At 41.3% G+C, this 19,472-nt stretch overlaps 1 protein-coding gene across 1 annotated transcript in view; it reads right to left on the reverse strand.

The window, feature by feature from the left end:
- Positions 1-19,472, reverse strand: part of LOC117287897 (poly [ADP-ribose] polymerase tankyrase-like) — a 59,746-nt gene that overhangs the window by 34,841 nt on the left and 5,433 nt on the right. The window contains exons 3-14 of the mRNA XM_033768505.1: positions 18,603-18,807; positions 17,604-17,870; positions 15,287-15,523; positions 14,588-14,825; positions 13,869-14,150; positions 13,237-13,321; positions 12,889-12,996; positions 12,083-12,202; positions 5,827-5,907; positions 4,080-4,243; positions 3,283-3,392; positions 2,419-2,504 (exon numbers count right to left, since the gene is read on the reverse strand). Of these exons, the coding sequence (XP_033624396.1) occupies positions 2,419-2,504; positions 3,283-3,392; positions 4,080-4,243; positions 5,827-5,907; positions 12,083-12,202; positions 12,889-12,996; positions 13,237-13,321; positions 13,869-14,150; positions 14,588-14,825; positions 15,287-15,523; positions 17,604-17,870; positions 18,603-18,807 (1,983 nt within the window). The remainder of the gene's footprint in view (positions 1-2,418; positions 2,505-3,282; positions 3,393-4,079; positions 4,244-5,826; positions 5,908-12,082; positions 12,203-12,888; positions 12,997-13,236; positions 13,322-13,868; positions 14,151-14,587; positions 14,826-15,286; positions 15,524-17,603; positions 17,871-18,602; positions 18,808-19,472) is intronic.

Genomic DNA, 19,472 nt, shown 5'->3' on the forward strand with positions numbered 1-19,472 from the left:
ATCTTCATACTTCCTGCGAATGCTTCAGGCAAAGCAAATGTTCTTGCATCACAATTGGAAGGGGAGAGTGTACTGATTAATGCCTCATTAAAAATTTGCTTCACATTCACATTCACAGGAAGTATGAACCTGACTTAAAGACAGTGGACACTATTGGTAATGGTCAAAGACCAGTCTTCCCACTTAGTGTATCTCAACATACGCATAAAATAACAAACCTGTGAAAATGTGAGCTCAATTGGTCTTCGAAGTTGAGAGATAATAATGAAAGAAAAAACACCCTTGTCACACGAAGTTGTGTGCTTTCAAATGCTTGATTTCGAGACCTCAAATTCTAAATCTGAGGTCTCAAAATCAAATTCGTAGAAAATTACTTCTTTCCGTTACTTCAGAGGGAGCCATTTCTCACAATGTTTTATACCATCAACAGCTCCCCATTACTCATTACCGAATAAGGTTTTATGCTAATAATTGTTTTGGAGTAATTACCAACAGTGTCCACTGCCTTTAACTGTGATATCTCGCACTGAGCCAAGGATCTGAAAGCCGCAGTTCACCGCTGACTAAACCCAACCTAGTCCAATATTTATGACACAGTCCTTAAACTATTTGATCAGTGAGCTTGCCTAGTGTATGAGCCAAGATGACTACATTTGATGTATGTTGCCTTTTGGCTTCTAGCTTTAAAGCACTTATCAGAGTATACACGTAGCGAGAAGTAGTTATCCCTTCCCAGTGGACAGTATTGCTGTATTTTAGTCTGTGGATATTGAAATTGTACTTATATAAATATTTTTATATTTCTTAATGTTTTTCTGTAATTTTAAAAATAGTGTTTATATTTTCTTATGCTCTGTATGTATTTTAAACGCAATTCAGCCTCTGGCTGCCAAGTAATAATACTAATGTTTGTACAACTGTTATGTTACATACCACATGTCCTGCTCTAGCAGTAATAATACTAATGTTTGTACAACTGTTATGTTACATACCACATGTCCTGCTCTAGCAGTAATAATACTAATGTTTGTACAACTGTTATGTTACATACCACATGTCCTGCTCTAGCAGTAATAATACTAATGTTTGTACAACTGTTATGTTACATACCACATGTCCTGCTCTAGCAGTAATAATACTAATGTTTGTACAACTGTTATGTTACATACCACATGTCCTGCTCTAGCAGTAATAATACTAATGTTTGTACAACTGTTATGTTACATACCACATGTCCTGCTCTAGCAGTAATAATACTAATGTTTGTACAACTGTTATGTTACATACCACATGTCCTGCTCTAGCAGTAATAATACTAATGTTTGTACAACTGTTATGTTACATACCACATGTCCTGCTCTAGCAGTAATAATACTAATGTTTGTACAACTGTTATGTTACATACCACATGTCCTGCTCTAGCAGTAATAATACTAATGTTTGTACAACTGTTATGTTACATACCACATGTCCTGCTCTAGCAGTAATAATACTAATGTTTGTACAACTGTTATGTTACATACCACATGTCCTGCTCTAGCAGTAATAATACTAATGTTTGTACAACTGTTATGTTACATACCACATGTCCTGCTCTAGCAGTAATAATACTAATGTTTGTACAACTGTTATGTTACATACCACATGTCCTGCTCTAGCAGTAATAATACTAATGTTTGTACAACTGTTATGTTACATACCACATGTCCTGCTCTAGCAGTAATAATACTAATGTTTGTACAACTGTTATGTTACATACCACATGTCCTGCTCTAGCAGTAATAATACTAATGTTTGTACAACTGTTATGTTACATACCACATGTCCTGCTCTAGCTGCATAATGTATGGGATACTCTTAATGTTTGTACAACTGTTATGTTACATACCACATGTCCTGCTCTAGCAGTAATAATACTAATGTTTGTACAACTGTTATGTTACATACCACATGTCCTGCTCTAGCAGTAATAATACTAATGTTTGTACAACTGTTATGTTACATACCACATGTCCTGCTCTAGCAGTAATAATACTAATGTTTGTACAACTGTTATGTTACATACCACATGTCCTGCTCTAGCAGTAATAATACTAATGTTTGTACAACTGCTATGTTACATACCACATGTCCTGCTCTAGCAGTAATAATACTAATGTTTGTACAACTGTTATGTTACATACCACATGTCCTGCTCTAGCAGTAATAATACTAATGTTTGTACAACTGTTATGTTACATACCACATGTCCTGCTCTAGCAGTAATAATACTAATGTTTGTACAACTGTTATGTTACATGTGGTAGTCCTGCTCTAGCAGTAATAATACTAATGTTTGTACAACTGTTATGTTACATACCACATGTCCTGCTCTAGCAGTAATAATACTAATGTTTGTACAACTGTTATGTTACATACCACATGTCCTGCTCTAGCTGCATAATGTATGGGATACTCTGCTGAGGCTGATTTCCTCTTCACTCCAACCAGCTCATCATTGCTATCTGTTAGTTCAAATAAACACACTATTATTGATTTGGTTACCGAGTCTCAGAATGGTCATGGTCAATCTGGGTTCTGCTTATTTGACAACCAGTACAAAATGCAAATATTTAATGAGTCTTTGAGGGATTGTGGTTTGTGTTATATTTAGTAAAAGTAAAAACTTTCAGAATGTTTCTTGGATTTTCATTAGTTTAGTTATTAGAGCACCAGACTCAAGTTGTGGTGTTTCTGTTGAGCAGAGTGTGGGTATAAGAGTTGTGATACTTAATCATTATTGCTGCCTCCTTCGGATGAGACATAAATGTAAAGCCGTTGAGCCACGTGTGTTGTGTAAGGCACGTAAAAGAACCCAGTGAACGTATCCAAAAGAGAAGGGGTTCACACCGGTGTTCCTGGTTTGATTGGCAGCATATTGCACCACAGCACCTTGTAAACCATTACATGGTGCTATGTAAGAGAATAGTTATCATTCTTCAAAATGTAGCTCCACAATACTTTTTTAAGAAAATACTGGATGTTGAAGCGCCTTGGGCCTCACTGAGTGACAGATATGAAGGCTTCGTAAGAAGCCACTATTATTGTTAATATTATTATTAACCTTCACATCACAATCCAGTTTACTAACACCCAGTTTCGTCTTTTAAAACTTTTGTTATCCTCTCAAGTGACTAAGTTCTTCCTTTGTGACTTCAGCCTATGTCAACATATAAAAAAAAAAAACTTGTCATTGTTATCATCAAACAATGGAAGATGACAATTGAACGTTTCCAAACTGACCTGACTCTATTTTCTTGAGGAGTAATTCAATGTTTTGTAGACGTCCGCATCTTGCAGCCACCATGAGTGGAGTTGTGCCTTTATTATCAGTCTCATCTGGATTCAAACCTCTAATGGGCAAATCAGAAATTACACTTATAGGTTACCATGGTAATCAATAAACCCAAAATGGTTTAGATTCACTCTAGTCAACTAGTTGTTCCAAGAAGAATAAAACAAAATGGTATTATTTTTAAGTCTAGAGAGTCAAGAAACTTGGTTATCTACTTATCTATTGCGGTTTAAACACATAAGATGATCATTAGCATGTGAAAGAAACACATCTTGTTCTGCACTCTGGTTGGCTGAAACACAGGCACGTGGTGTTAACTAATGTAGGATAGTGCGTGAGATTTGCGCTAATGTCAAAGTAGATGCGCACAAATACTTCACGCACACACATTGTTTGCGGGAAATAGTTCCTGAAGCAGGCAAAAGAATTTAAATTTGTGACTGGTTACAGCGCCCTCAAAAAAAGTTTCTTTTATTTCATAGCTTGGACCGAGGTGTGTTATAAAACACATATGGACTGGCATAATTTGGTAAATAGTGCACGTTCATTCCCCCTCGGGCCTGTGAGGGACCAAAGAGGAACCCGTTTCCCTCAGCCTCGAGAAACAGGTCCCTCTTCTGGTCACTCGCAGGCTCTCGGGGGAATAAACAAGCTCTAGTGACCTTATTGCCAGTCCATATGTGTATAATATTTTCTCGTCAAACAATAACTTTGTATGAGTAATAAGTATAATATTGAAGCTTACCTTCCCAGCAGGAACTCTAGAGGCCCACTCCCATTGCACGCTGCTGCATAGTGAATAGGTTTAACTCCTCTTATATCAGCTAGTGCATACTCGGGGCAGACTGATAATAGCTTAGCTAAGATCTTAGGGTTAGGATTGATAGCAGCACAGTGAAGTGGACTCATCTATAAACAACAACAAACAATCATGTATATTAGTGAATAGGTTTAACTCCTCTTATATCAGCTAGTGCATACTCGGGGCAGACTGATAATAGCTTAGCTAAGATCTTAGGGTTAGGATTGATAGCAGCACAGTGAAGTGGACTCATCTATAAACAACAACAAACAATCATGTATATTAGTGAATAGGTTTAACTCCTCTTATATCAGCTAGTGCATACTCGGGGCAGACTGATAATAGCTTAGCTAAGATCTTAGGGTTAGGATTGATAGCAGCACAGTGAAGTGGACTCATCTATAAACAACAACAAACGATCATGTATATTAGTGAATAGGTTTAACTCCTCTTATATCAGCTAGTGCATACTCGGGGCAGACTGATAATAGCTTAGCTAAGATCTTAGGGTTAGGATTGATAGCAGCACAGTGAAGTGGACTCATCTATAAACAACAACAAACGATCATGTATATTAGTGAATAGGTTTAACTCCTCTTATATCAGCTAGTGCATACTCGGGGCAGACTGATAATAGCTTAGCTAAGATCTTAGGGTTAGGATTGATAGCAGCACAGTGAAGTGGACTCATCTATAAACAACAACAAACGATCATGTATATTAGTGAATAGGTTTAACTCCTCTTATATCAGCTAGTGCATACTCGGGGCAGACTGATAATAGCTTAGCTAAGATCTTAGGGTTAGGATTGATAGCAGCACAGTGAAGTGGACTCATCTATAAACAACAACAAACGATCATGTATATTAGTGAATAGGTTTAACTCCTCTTATATCAGCTAGTGCATACTCGGGGCAGACTGATAATAGCTTAGCTAAGATCTTAGGGTTAGGATTGATAGCAGCACAGTGAAGTGGACTCATCTATAAACAACAACAAACTATCATTAATATTTCTTTTTCGGGGTAATTATGTCTTTTTTAGTAATGTATTCTTTGGAGGTCTGATGCTTCGTTTTAGAAATGACTAGGGCACCAAGGCACTTTTTCCTTGGTAAAGGGTGTGTCTATGAGAACATTTTAATTCAAGGGGCACCAAGACAATGACCAAGGGCAATGATGGCAATTGCCTCCATGAAGTATCAGGCATCCATTGTCCTTTCCATGGTCCAACAAAACAACTGCTCAATAATCAGCCAATAATCTCATGAAGTATCAGGCATCCATTGTCCTTTCCATGGTCCAACGAAACAACTGCTCAATAATCAGCCAATAATCTCTAGAATTGTTCTTTGACAGAATAAATACACCTCAGTGGAAGTTTCAAGTGTATTGTTCCTTAAAATGCACCATTCTGGCACAAGGGGTTTACACCTGAAAAACTGTTGAACTTAAAGCAAGTTTCGGTACCCTTTGCCCATGGTGTGAGCCAATTCCATAAGCCTGTAAGCAGAATTTATATTTTATACTATTTCATAAACACTGCTAACCAAAAGCAAAGCAAAAGGCACTCTAACTTGCTGGCGGTTTCTGTAAGCAGAGGAGTTACACAATAAAGCAAATCCACAAATCCGTTTCTAGATAATCTTCTGAAGTACAAGTTTATACAAAGCAGCTTGAGTGAAACTTACTCTGTGATTGTCATATGGTTTCTTCTTGACAGAGACTGCCTTGAATGGAGATAGATCCTCAGCTTTATCATTCAGGAGAACCTAGCAATAACGAGTTATAGATAATCAATCAAAGAAATATTCCACTAATAGTTCTTATTTCAATGCTTTGGGGCATTTTGGCATATTTTTTTAACAATAAGGTTAAAGAAAAAAAATGTCAAAATTTGTATCACATTCGCATTGGCAGAAAGTATGAACTGGGCTTTACTAATTACCAAATATTGTTGTCATTTTTATACAAATGATTTATTATGGATGTTGTGGTCGCAACTGAGCAGTCAATAACTCTGGACTCAAACTCTAGTGTTTCTGATCAGCAGAGTTTCTGATCAGCAGAGTGTAGGTTCCAATACTGGTAATTAGGAGTAATAGGCAGGGTGGTGCAGGCAGTTTAAGGAGCAATAAGTAGGGGGGATCAGGGTAGTATGCATGCTAAGTAATAGGCAGGGTGGTGCAGGCAGTTTAAGGAGCAATAAGTAGGGGGGATCAGGGTAGTATGCATGCTAAGTAATAGGCAGGGTGGTGCAGGCAGTTTAAGGAGCAATAAGTAGGGGGGATCAGGGTAGTATGCATGTTAAATAATAGGCAGGGTGGTGCAGGCAGTTTAAGGAGCAATAAGTAGGGGGGATCAGGGTAGTATGCATGCTAAGTAATAGGCAGGGTAGTGCAGGCAGTTTAAGGAGCAATAAGTAGGGGGGATCAGGGTAGTATGCATGCTAAGTAATAGGCAGGGTAGTGCAGGCAGTTTAAGGAGCAATAAGTAGGGGGGATCAGGGTAGTATGCATGCTAAGTAATAGGCAGGGTGGTGCAGGCAGTTTAAGGAGCAATAAGTAGGGGTGATCAGGGTAGTATGCATGCTAAGTAATAGGCAGGGTGGTGCAGGCAGTTTAAGGAGCAATAAGTAGGGGGGATCAGGGTAGTATGCATGCTAAGTAATAGGCAGGGTAGTGCAGGCAGTTTAAGGAGCAATAAGTAGGGGGGATCAGGGTAGTATGCATGCTAAGTAATAGGCAGGGTGGTGCAGGCAGTTTAAGGAGCAATAAGTAGGGGGGATCAGGTTAGTATGCATGCTAAGTAATAGGCAGGGTAGTGCAGGCAGTTTAAGGAGCAATAAGTAGGGGGGATCAGGGTAGTATGCATGCTAAGTAATAGGCAGGGTAGTGCAGGCAGTTTAAGGAGCAATAAGTAGGGGGGATCAGGGTAGTATGCATGCTAAGTAATAGGCAGGGTGGTGCAGGCAGTTTAAGGAGCAATAAGTAGGGGGGATCAGGTTAGTATGCATGCTAAGTAATAGGCAGGGTAGTGCAGGCAGTTTAAGGAGCAATAAGTAGGGGGGATCAGGGTAGTATGCATGCTAAGTAATAGGCAGGGTGGTGCAGGCAGTTTAAGGAGCAATAAGTAGGGGGGATCAGGTTAGTATGCATGCTAAGTAATAGGCAGGGTGGTGCAGGCAGTTTAAGGAGCAATAAGTAGGGGGGATCAGGGTAGTATGCATGCTAAGTAATAGGCAGGGTGGTGCAGGCAGTTTAAGGAGCAATAAGTAGGGGGGATCAGGGTAGTATGCATGCTAAGTAATAGGCAGGGTAGTGCAGGCAGTTTAAGGAGCAATAAGTAGGGGGGATCAGGGTAGTATGCATGCTAAGTAATAGGCAGGGTAGTGCAGGCAGTTTAAGGAGCAATAAGTAGGGGGGATCAGGGTAGTATGCATGCTAAGTAATAGGCAGGGTGGTGCAGGCAGTTTAAGGAGCAATAAGTAGGGGGGATCAGGGTAGTATGCATGCTAAGTAATAGGCAGGGTGGTGCAGGCAGTTTAAGGAGCAATAAGTAGGGGGGATCAGGGTAGTATGCATGCTAAGTAATAGGCAGGGTAGTGCAGGCAGTTTAAGGAGCAATAAGTAGGGGGGATCAGGGTAGTATGCATGCTAAGTAATAGGCAGGGTGGTGCAGGCAGTTTAAGGAGCAATAAGTAGGGGGGATCAGGGTAGTATGCATGCTAAGTAATAGGCAGGGTGGTGCAGGCAGTTTAAGGAGCAATAAGTAGGGGGGATCAGGGTAGTATGCATGCTAAGTAATAGGCAGGGTGGTGCAGGCAGTTTAAGGAGCAATAAGTAGGGGGGATCAGGGTAGTATGCATGCTAAGTAATAGGCAGGGTAGTGCAGGCAGTTTAAGGAGCAATAAGTAGGGGAGATCAGGGTAGTATGCATGCTAAGTAATAGGCAGGGTAGTGCAGGCAGTTTAAGGAGCAATAAGTAGGGGAGATCAGGGTAGTATGCATGCTAAGTAATAGGCAGGGTAGTGCAGGCAGTTTAAGGAGCAATAAGTAGGGGGGATCAGGGTAGTATGCATGCTAAGTAATAGGCAGGGTGGTGCAGGCAGTTTAAGGAGCAATAAGTAGGGGAGATCAGGGTAGTATGCATGCTAAGTAATAGGCAGGGTGGTGCAGGCAGTTTAAGGAGCAATAAGTAGGGGAGATCAGGGTAGTATGCATGCTAAGTAATAGGCAGGGTGGTGCAGGCAGTTTAAGGAGCAATAAGTAGGGGGGATCAGGTTAGTATGCATGCTAAGTAATAGGCAGGGTAGTGCAGGCAGTTTAAGGAGCAATAAGTAGGGGGGATCAGGGTAGTATGCATGCTAAGTAATAGGCAGGGTAGTGCAGGCAGTTTAAGGAGCAATAAGTAGGGGGGATCAGGGTAGTATGCATGCTAAGTAATAGGCAGGGTAGTGCAGGCAGTTTAAGGAGCAATAAGTAGGGGGGATCAGGGTAGTATGCATGCTAAGTAATAGGCAGGGTGGTGCAGGCAGTTTAAGAAACAATAAGTAGGGGGGATCAGGGTAGTATGCATGCTAAGTAATAGGCAGGGTGGTGCAGGCAGTTTAAGGAGCAATAAGTAGGGGGGATCAGGGTAGTATGCATGCTAAGTAATAGGCAGGGTGGTGCAGGCAGTTTAAGGAGCAATAAGTAGGGGGGATCAGGGTAGTATGCATGCTAAGTAATAGGCAGGGTAGTGCAGGCAGTTTAAGGAGCAATAAGTAGGGGGGATCAGGGTAGTATGCATGCTAAGTAATAGGCAGGGTGGTGCAGGCAGTTTAAGGAGCAATAAGTAGGGGGGATCAGGGTAGTATGCATGCTAAGTAATAGGCAGGGTAGTGCAGGCAGTTTAAGGAGCAATAAGTAGGGGGGATCAGGGTAGTATGCATGCTAAGTAATAGGCAGGGTGGTGCAGGCAGTTTAAGGAGCAATAAGTAGGGGGGATCAGGGTAGTATGCATGCTAAGTAATAGGCAGGGTAGTGCAGGCAGTTTAAGGAGCAATAAGTAGGGGGGATCAGGGTAGTATGCATGCTAAGTAATAGGCAGGGTGGTGCAGGCAGTTTAAGGAGCAATAAGTAGGGGGGATCAGGGTAGTATGCATGCTAAGTAATAGGCAGGGTAGTGCAGGCAGTTTAAGGAGCAATAAGTAGGGGGGATCAGGGTAGTATGCATGCTAAGTAATAGGCAGGGTGGTGCAGGCAGTTTAAGGAGCAATAAGTAGGGGGGATCAGGGTAGTATGCATGCTAAGTAATAGGCAGGGTGGTGCAGGCAGTTTAAGGAGCAATAAGTAGGGGGGATCAGGGTAGTATGCATGCTAAGTAATAGGCAGGGTAGTGCAGGCAGTTTAAGGAGCAATAAGTAGGGGGGATCAGGGTAGTATGCATGCTAAGTAATAGGCAGGGTAGTGCAGGCAGTTTAAGGAGCAATAAGTAGGGGGGATCAGGGTAGTATGCATGCTAAGTAATAGGCAGGGTGGTGCAGGCAGTTTAAGGAGCAATAAGTAGGGGGGATCAGGGTAGTATGCATGCTAAGTAATAGGCAGGGTAGTGCAGGCAGTTTAAGGAGCAATAAGTAGGGGGGATCAGGGTAGTATGCATGCTAAGTAATAGGCAGGGTGGTGCAGGCAGTTTAAGGAGCAATAAGTAGGGGGGATCAGGGTAGTATGCATGCTAAGTAATAGGCAGGGTGGTGCAGGCAGTTTAAGGAGCAATAAGTAGGGGGGATCAGGGTAGTATGCATGCTAAGTAATAGGCAGGGTAGTGCAGGCAGTTTAAGGAGCAATAAGTAGGGGGGATCAGGGTAGTATGCATGCTAAGTAATAGGCAGGGTGGTGCAGGCAGTTTAAGGAGCAATAAGTAGGGGGGATCAGGGTAGTATGCATGCTAAGTAATAGGCAGGGTAGTGCAGGCAGTTTAAGGAGCAATAAGTAGGGGGGATCAGGGTAGTATGCATGCTAAGTAATAGGCAGGGTGGTGCAGGCAGTTTAAGGAGCAATAAGTAGGGGGGATCAGGGTAGTATGCATGCTAAGTAATAGGCAGGGTGGTGCAGGCAGTTTAAGGAGCAATAAGTAGGGGGGATCAGGGTAGTATGCATGCTAAGTAATAGGCAGGGTGGTGCAGGCAGTTTAAGGAGCAATAAGTAGGGGGGATCAGGGTAGTATGCATGCTAAGTAATAGGCAGGGTGGTGCAGGCAGTTTAAGGAGCAATAAGTAGGGGGGATCAGGGTAGTATGCATGCTAAGTAATAGGCAGGGTAGTGCAGGCAGTTTAAGGAGCAATAAGTAGGGGGGATCAGGGTAGTATGCATGCTAAGTAATAGGCAGGGTAGTGCAGGCAGTTTAAGGAGCAATAAGTAGGGGGGATCAGGGTAGTATGCATGCTAAGTAATAGGCAGGGTAGTGCAGGCAGTTTAAGGAGCAATAAGTAGGGGGGATCAGGGTAGTATGCATGCTAAGTAATAGGCAGGGTAGTGCAGGCAGTTTAAGGAGCAATAAGTAGGGGGGATCAGGGTAGTATGCATGCTAAGTAATAGGCAGGGTGGTGCAGGCAGTTTAAGGAGCAATAAGTAGGGGGGATCAGGGTAGTATGCATGCTAAGTAATAGGCAGGGTGGTGCAGGCAGTTTAAGGAGCAATAAGTAGGGGGGATCAGGGTAGTATGCATGCTAAGTAATAGGCAGGGTGGTGCAGGCAGTTTAAGGAGCAATAAGTAGGGGTGATCAGGGTAGTATGCATGCTAAGTAATAGGCAGGGTGGTGCAGGCAGTTTAAGGAGCAATAAGTAGGGGGGATCAGGGTAGTATGCATGCTAAGTAATAGGCAGGGTGGTGCAGGCAGTTTAAGGAGCAATAAGTAGGGGGGATCAGGGTAGTATGCATGCTAAGTAATAGGCAGGGTGGTGCAGGCAGTTTAAGGAGCAATAAGTAGGGGGGATCAGGGTAGTATGCATGCTAAGTAATAGGCAGGGTGGTGCAGGCAGTTTAAGGAGCAATAAGTAGGGGGGATCAGGGTAGTATGCATGCTAAGTAATAGGCAGGGTAGTGCAGGCAGTTTAAGGAGCAATAAGTAGGGGGGATCAGGGTAGTATGCATGCTAAGTAATAGGCAGGGTGGTGCAGGCAGTTTAAGGAGCAATAAGTAGGGGGGATCAGGGTAGTATGCATGCTAAGTAATAGGCAGGGTGGTGCAGGCAGTTTAAGGAGCAATAAGTAGGGGGGATCAGGTTAGTATGCATGCTAAGTAATAGGCAGGGTGGTGCAGGCAGTTTAAGGAGCAATAAGTAGGGGGGATCAGGGTAGTATGCATGCTAAGGAATAGGCAGGGTGGTGCAGGCAGTTTAAGGAGCAATAAGTAGGGGGGATCAGGGTAGTATGCATGCTAAGTAATAGGCAGGGTAGTGCAGGCAGTTTAAGGAGCAATAAGTAGGGGGGATCAGGGTAGTATGCATGCTAAGTAATAGGCAGGGTGGTGCAGGCAGTTTAAGGAGCAATAAGTAGGGGGGATCAGGGTAGTATGCATGCTAAGTAATAGGCAGGGTGGTGCAGGCAGTTTAAGGAGCAATAAGTAGGGGGGATCAGGGTAGTATGCATGCTAAGTAATAGGCAGGGTAGTGCAGGCAGTTTAAGGAGCAATAAGTAGGGGGGATCAGGGTAGTATGCATGCTAAGTAATAGGCAGGGTAGTGCAGGCAGTTTAAGGAGCAATAAGTAGGGGGGATCAGGTTAGTATGCATGCTAAGTAATAGGCAGGGTGGTGCAGGCAGTTTAAGGAGCAATAAGTAGGGGGGATCAGGGTAGTATGCATGCTAAGTAATAGGCAGGGTAGTGCAGGCAGTTTAAGGAGCAATAAGTAGGGGGGATCAGGGTAGTATGCATGCTAAGGGAAAAGGTCTAATACTAACTCTTACCTCTTCATGAAGTTTGTTGAAGTAACGTCCACCAGATTGATTGCATTTCTGGATCAGACGACCAGCTAACAATCGATGGCCTGCTTTTACTGCAACAACAATATTCTCTTCTACAAGGCACTACAAGTCGAAAGTAAATAAAAACATTCAAATAAACAATCAAACAAACCCCTCGATATTTAAGAAAACGTGAAGGATGGTTATCTAGTAGAGTTAACCACCACATGCATCCACAAAGCCCAATGTGGTTGGTTGGTTGGTTTTGAAAACAGCGCATAACCAAAATGTGTCCAACTAGAAAAATATTGCTTAACAGGAACATGATACAGCCAAATTGTTATTGTTGTGTCTGGTGCCCCACTCATCCTTTGCTTAGCAAGGAGTATTTCCTGCTTAAGCAGCTCTATGAAATTGGACTCTAGCTAATAGAACACAAGATGGATTCATATTGCTCTGGAATTCACTTTCTGAAAAATACACAACATCTCCCCTTTTCAGCAGCAACTTAAGACACACTTGTTCACACTTGCTGACCTACCACTTGAGAATTCACTCCTTTCCATCTTGACCGGCGCCTTTGTATGGTTTTTACATCAGATGCAATGCGCCTTTATTAGTGCTGTGTAATTATTATTATTATTATTATTATTATTAGGGCTTTATATCTTCTCATTTTCACAAAAATTTCTCACAAAAGTAAACATGATCAGCACAAATAACTTCTTACAGTTTAAAAAATGTAATATTGCCTCCAAACCAGTAAAACAACAATGTTTTACCACCCAGTACTCATTGACTAGACTCACCTTGTCATCTGGGTTGGTGGCCATCATAAACTCAATGGTCTTTGGAGATACTCCAGTTGTCATTGCTTCTAGTATGTGTGCATCATTTGATCTGTGATGGCCAAGATCCTACAACCAAGGAAGTAGCAAAATAATGTTAAATGTATACAATCACAAGCTAAATCTTAACCAAATTTCATGGCTCTGCTCTACCGCAAGCAAAAAATCAATGCATACGGGCGCAGGGAATTGCACGCTAACCTCAATCTAATTTCAGGGTAAACAGGGAATTTGTTATTATGCGTGTGCATACTCTACGTTACTAGGCATTCGTTATCAGAGGATAAATTTAACAAGAGCTGAGCTTACCTTTGTAAAAGCATTGTTACCTTCTCTGCTGCCTCTCCCCACATTAATATCTCGTACAGCATGACCAAGACTCAAGAAGTTATACCTAGTAAAGGATGAAATCAAAAGCTGTCAGACAATTTAAGCTTTCAGAGCAACTCAATATTAAGTAAGCTTTACCTCCATTTTTAGAGAAAGGCTAGGGTTCGAGGAAGGCCGTTTACTATTTTTGTCATTAATACCATAGGTCCTTTTGGTTGATAAGCAGTTTGCAACAATAAAAAAACCAATAAATGTTTTTTTTATAGTGCTTTATACACCTGAAGCGCTTCCAATATTATTACCCATGATCACTGGGCCATTTAATTAATTCCTTCTCAACTCCCTGTGGAGTATACAGCCTGTGCTGCCAAATATATAGCGCAATCAAGGCTAATCAATCACAAGAACCAACTCTGCCCTAACAGGTTCCCATTTACCCCTGGGTGGAGAGAAGCAATTATAGCTCAGTGTCTTGCTCAAGGACACAGGTGTCTTGACCGGGACTCGGACCCAAACTCTGCTGAACAGAAACACCAGAGCTTTGAGTTCAGTTCTCTTATCCACTCGGCCACGAAACCCTCCTAACAGTTAATTGTAGTTCCTAAGCTTACCTTCCACGGCTCTGATGTTCCATGATAACTTCCGGTAGCTTGGCACGTTGCTTGTTACTGCTCACCTCTGGTAACAGAAGCTTCATAGCAGCCTGGTTCTCTAGTCTCACAGCATAGTCCAAGGCAGATAGTTTTACATCATTACTCCGATTCAACATTACATTAGGTACCTCTTTGTTGTCTACTAGTTTCTTTAGGAGTGTCATGTCATTGGTTAGGACCGCTCGAATGGTACGCTTGCACAAGACAAACTTGGAGACCTCTGGCATCTCGTTTTCATTCCTAATGTGGTCAGAATAAAAAGAGCATGTTGAAAAGAGCGTGTGGCATGTGTATCCACGCTTGTCTCAAGTAACTTGGGTTGCGGAGTGAGTGAGAGAGTGTCATATGCAGTTTACACCTTAAAACATTTCAGAAGAACAATGATCATGATAAAAATGTAAAATGCAAAAGGAGAGTTCCACACCACCTGCCGTTGATTTCACCAAACTCTTCCTAACTTAAGACTAGTCCGATCTCTTAGCACTGCCTAGGACTAGTCCTAAGTTAGGAAGAGTTTGGTGAAAACCAAAACATTACAAACATAATGTTATTTTGACTGGTACACTGTTTCTGGTAAACAATACTATTCTGTGCTTAGCAAGCTTTTCTGCCTACAGGCTTATTGAAATTGGGCTCTGGTTCCCTTACTTCTAAAGAGAAATAACAACAAGACTTACTTGAGTTCGAACATTGGATCCTTTTGCACCACTTCAATATCTGGTCTCTGGATGAGCTTATCATTGGGATGAAGCTTCTCTCGTGGCTTCTTCTTTTCTTTCAGCTTCTTCTCTTTTTTCTTCTTGATCTTTTCTTTCAGCTTCTTCTCTGTCTTCAAGGGTTTAGGTCCTCTCTTGCCAGGTTTAGCTGCAGCTTTTCCCCTTGTTGTCTTTGCCTTGGCAGTGATTTTCTTTGCGACTGAAATGGAGTAAATTAAGAGAGTTTTCATCTTAATATGGTGCTTTAGGTAATAGCATTCTGCACTGCTGTTAACACACAAAAAACAGAGTACTGGATCTCAGACAAACATGTCCAAGTTTGACGTTTACTTGCAAATACCGACGATACTCTTAATTCAGGCCTGAAGCCTTTCTCAGGTATCTGAAGCACACAAATTTATGCAACAATGGGTTTTTTCATTTCATTATTTTTTCGCAACTTCGATGACGAGTTGAGCCCAAATTGAGACAAGTGAACAAAATGGTCTTTGAAGTATTACCCTACATGTTCATCGCTTTAATAGATGAAGGAAACAAAATTACCTAATTTAGTCTAGACTAGAAAACTAATCATCCTATGTTTGCAAGTTGTCACCTCTCATTGTTTTCAAAAGCCTTCAAGTACTTGCTGAACATGTTTGTGATTTTCTTCTTATTTACCCGTCTTTGTTGCTGTAGTGTTTGCACCCTTAGGTCTGCCACGTCCCCTCTGTGTACCGGCTTGAGACACTGCTCTAGCTTTGGGTTGAGGCTTGGGTTTCTTGATTTGAAGTTTCTTGATTGGTCTTCTTATCGCAGTAGAGGTGGATGGATTGTCTTCATCATCATCTTCACTGTCCTCATCCTCATCACTGCTCTCTACACGTTTTACATCTTTCATCTCCATGAATCGTTGAGCTGAGGAAAACAAAACAAATTTGTTACTATAAGTAATTTTATAGTAATAATCCCAAGCTCTTATATAGCACCTCTAGGGGCATATCAAAGCGCTCAGTATTTTTCCCGTGGGTTCAAATCCAAGTAATGACAGTTTAACAAAGACACTCAACTATAATAACTTTTCTTCACCAGGGTGCGAAATTAACGGTTTTTTGGGCAACCAAAAAATCATCCGGGCAACCTGTGATTGTGTCGCCGTTGCCCGACGGGCAACCTTATGAAAAACAACAATTTAGGCCTAACCTGCTTATATTGTGCCAGCTCCAAAGATCGTTTGAATTTTCCACACAAAAAAAATATTTATGATGTTCAACCATTTTTGTATATTCCACGTCAACCGGACCGCGAGCCATGTGAGAACTTTCCAGCATCATCATTCACGTATTAAATAATATGCGATGGCACAGCGCGGTTAAAATTGCAGTGCTGTGTAATAGCGGGACGTAATGCACGTGCGTAGGTTACACGTACAGCATTTACAATTGGAATTCACGTTCTTGTTCTGTCCCAAGTATAGAATCAGCCTAACTGCAGATATATGGGCCTTTACTTACCATCTTTGCTGTGTAGCAAAACACATAGTTGGGTCATTTCTATAGTTGGGACTGAACGTTTGCACCGCTGATCCTGGTCGCACACGCGCTTTCCAGCAACCGCTGGTGCCGCGCAGTTGTCATGCTGCACAGTGTGTGCCGCGCGCGGGACCAGCTTGCAAATGATAAACACGATGAATGGAGGCTGCGGGCACACGCGCTTTCTAGAAATTGCGCTTTTCCGGGGATCACTGGTGCCACGCGTGTTATCCTGCACGCGCACATAACAAGCGTGTGGGAACAGCTAGCGAGCATGTGTGAGCGCAGATCCACTCGCTACTTTAATTTGCGTGGTTGACACTGACAGTTCTAATATTTACGAAAGTTGCATGACACAAAGAATAACAATGAGCCTCCTAAAGTTTGGTTTCACGTTGGGTAAAAACACAAAACATGTAAGAAGTGATACCGACGCTGGTTTTACAGATGATGAAGAGCACCATGTATCCAAATCAGCAAAAATTAAGTCAAATGACAGCGATGCTTCCCCTCGGAGAGTTAGAGTAAGACTTACATGTACCAGCAAATTTTCTTAATTTCGTACCCTGTTCACTCAAGTGTAAATGGGCACCTTGTAAAGGCTGCACACTCCAAAGGGACCTGAGATGATGCAATGAAATAATGTTGATACCCCAAGCATTATTACGATCATTTTTGTGGAAACATTGCAAGTTTAGAAACCAAAAGGGTAACAAGTAAAGTGTTCAATTCACATTATAGAGCTCTGACATTAAAGACACTGGACAAAGACACTGGACACTATTGGTAACTGTCACTGACCAGTCTTCTCACTTGGTGTATCTCAACATATGCATAAAATAACAAACCTGCGAAAATTTGAGCTCAATTGGTCGTCGAAGTTGCAAGAAAGTAATGAAAGAAAAAACCAATGTTGTGTGCTTTCAGATGGTTAATTTCGAGACCTCAAATTCTAAATCTGAGGTCTCAAAATCAAATTCATTGAAAATTACTTCTTTCTCGAAAACTGCATTACTTCAGAGGGAGCCGCTTCTCACAGTGTATTACCCTATCAACCTCTCCCCATTACTTTTTACCAAGTAAGGTTTTATGCTAATAATTATTTTGAGAATTACCAATAGTGTCCACTGCCTTTAAAGCAAACTGTAACTTCCAAATTGAAAGGGCCTTGTCAAACGAGGCAACTTTTGATGGCAACTCAGTGTTTGTTACAGGAATTATTCAGTAGCACATGAGTAATTTTTCAAACAATGTCTTACAATCCCCATGAATATGTGAACATTGAAATGTAACTGAATTGATTTCTTTGAGATTGCCTGTACCTGGTTGCTTGTAAATTGTAAATGAATTGATTTCTTGGAGATTGCCTGTACCTGGTTGCTTGTAATGAATTGATTTCTTAGAGATTGCCTGTACCTGGTTGCTTGTAAATTACCTCGTGTGACATGACCCTTAGGGATACTTACTGTCATCAATGCCTGATGTTCCATTCTCTTTCTTCATAGCAAGTCCCAGAACCTTCTCTACTCGTGCGATCTCACTCCGTGGCATGACTAGCAGACCCCCAGCCTGTTTATTCATGACTACATCAGTAAGGATGCTGTCTATATCAATGGTATCACGATAAGACATCTCATAGGTTCCTGGTTCCGATCTCAGCTCTAACCATAAGATCTTGAAGAGCTTGGTCTTGTGGTAGACATTCTGAGCAGTCTTACAGATGAAATACTTCCCTGAAATTAGAGCATTGAGACAATTAACAAGAAACACAGACAACGATGCATCAGAGAACATCTTCTACAAAATAGGACCTGCTATGTATCACACAATCTGTCGTGGCCAAGCATTTTAAATCACCGGACCCAAGCTCTAGTGCTGGGTTTGATTCCCGGTCTAAACACTCATGGCCTGAGCAAGGCACTTAACCATAATATTGCTTTGTAAAAAGTGGGGAAGGTAGTGCCTTTACAAGCCAGACTCCTAGTTGAAATGGTACCCAAGCCTACATCCTTTAAGACTGTGAAGGGGATAACCCTATTTCAACCCCAGGAGTAGGTGGCAACACATTCCTGGTGTCAGTTAAGTGTAACCGGTAAGCCCTCACCTTGAAGTAGCCGTCCAGGACCTTGTCATGTAATGCGATCTCTCATAAAACAAGTAATTCAAAACAAACTTCCTGTATAAATCTCTCCAAAGTTTTGAGTAGAGTGTATAGCAAATATATTTGGATGCACTTCAAGAATGATAAAAAAGCAATATTCTTCATTCAATCTTCAGTAGAACTTTCTGAAGGACAATATATCAAAATTGGTTTTTAGCAACGACTTTATATGGATTATGGTACTTAAATCAACTCATCTTAAGGTTGGTTAGATTCAACACATTCTTAACTTGAAATGAACATCAAGAAATGCAATTGAAAACCACCAAACAATTGAAAATAAATATACTTGAAACCAACTTACCATTTTCAGTTCTAACAGCCAGGTAGGTGTTCTTCTGAAAGTAAAGTTCTTTATCTGCATTTGGAGTTCTTACAGATTGTTTTGAGATGGCATCTACTACATCTGATTGGTAGTATTCTGCTGGCATACGCTTGCGTTTAATCTGTGGGCTACGAGGAGAAGCATGTAGGGTAGGAGAAGTGGAAGGTACGGGACGCTTCTTCCCCTGGTGAGCAAAAATAAATAAACACAAATCAAGTAACTATCATATCAAATGTTTAACTTAAAGGCATAGACTCCTTAGGTAATTGACAAAGACCAATTTTCTCAATTGGTGTATTCCATTAATGCATAAGTTAATGATAAATCTAATAAAATTTAATCTCAATTGGTCATCAAAGTAGCAAGAAAAAATTGAAAGAAAAAATAACAAATTTGTGAGCTTTCAGACGGGTGAGAATGGCTTCAGGCCTGCAGTTTCTTTTTAGCTTCAAATACTTTAGTGAGAAATTATCTTTCTCAAAAACTATGTAACTTCAGAGGGTCGTTTCTCACAATGTTTTATACTATCAACAGCTCTCTGTTGCTTGTTACCTAGTGAGTTTTTGACCTGATACATATTTTGAGTAATTATCCTTTACCTTTAATTTTCACCATGTCTCTTTAAAAGTGCCAATCTAATCCAAATCTTTAGAACAAATAGACGTATTTAGTAGCCTCCTATTGTTGGTTTTGAAATATTGTGATCAATAACAAAAAAGTCAAGGGAAATCTGAAGCTTCAATTTGAACAGTCCAAATACCTAATAATTGAAATTACATCAAAATCTTGCATAGGCTACTATTATATTTTGGATTATTTGAAGCAGTCCTCTGAATGTGATTAAATGAT

This window comes from Asterias rubens, chromosome 1 (assembly GCF_902459465.1).
Source record: "Asterias rubens chromosome 1, eAstRub1.3, whole genome shotgun sequence".
Taxonomy (NCBI): domain Eukaryota; kingdom Metazoa; phylum Echinodermata; class Asteroidea; order Forcipulatida; family Asteriidae; genus Asterias; species Asterias rubens.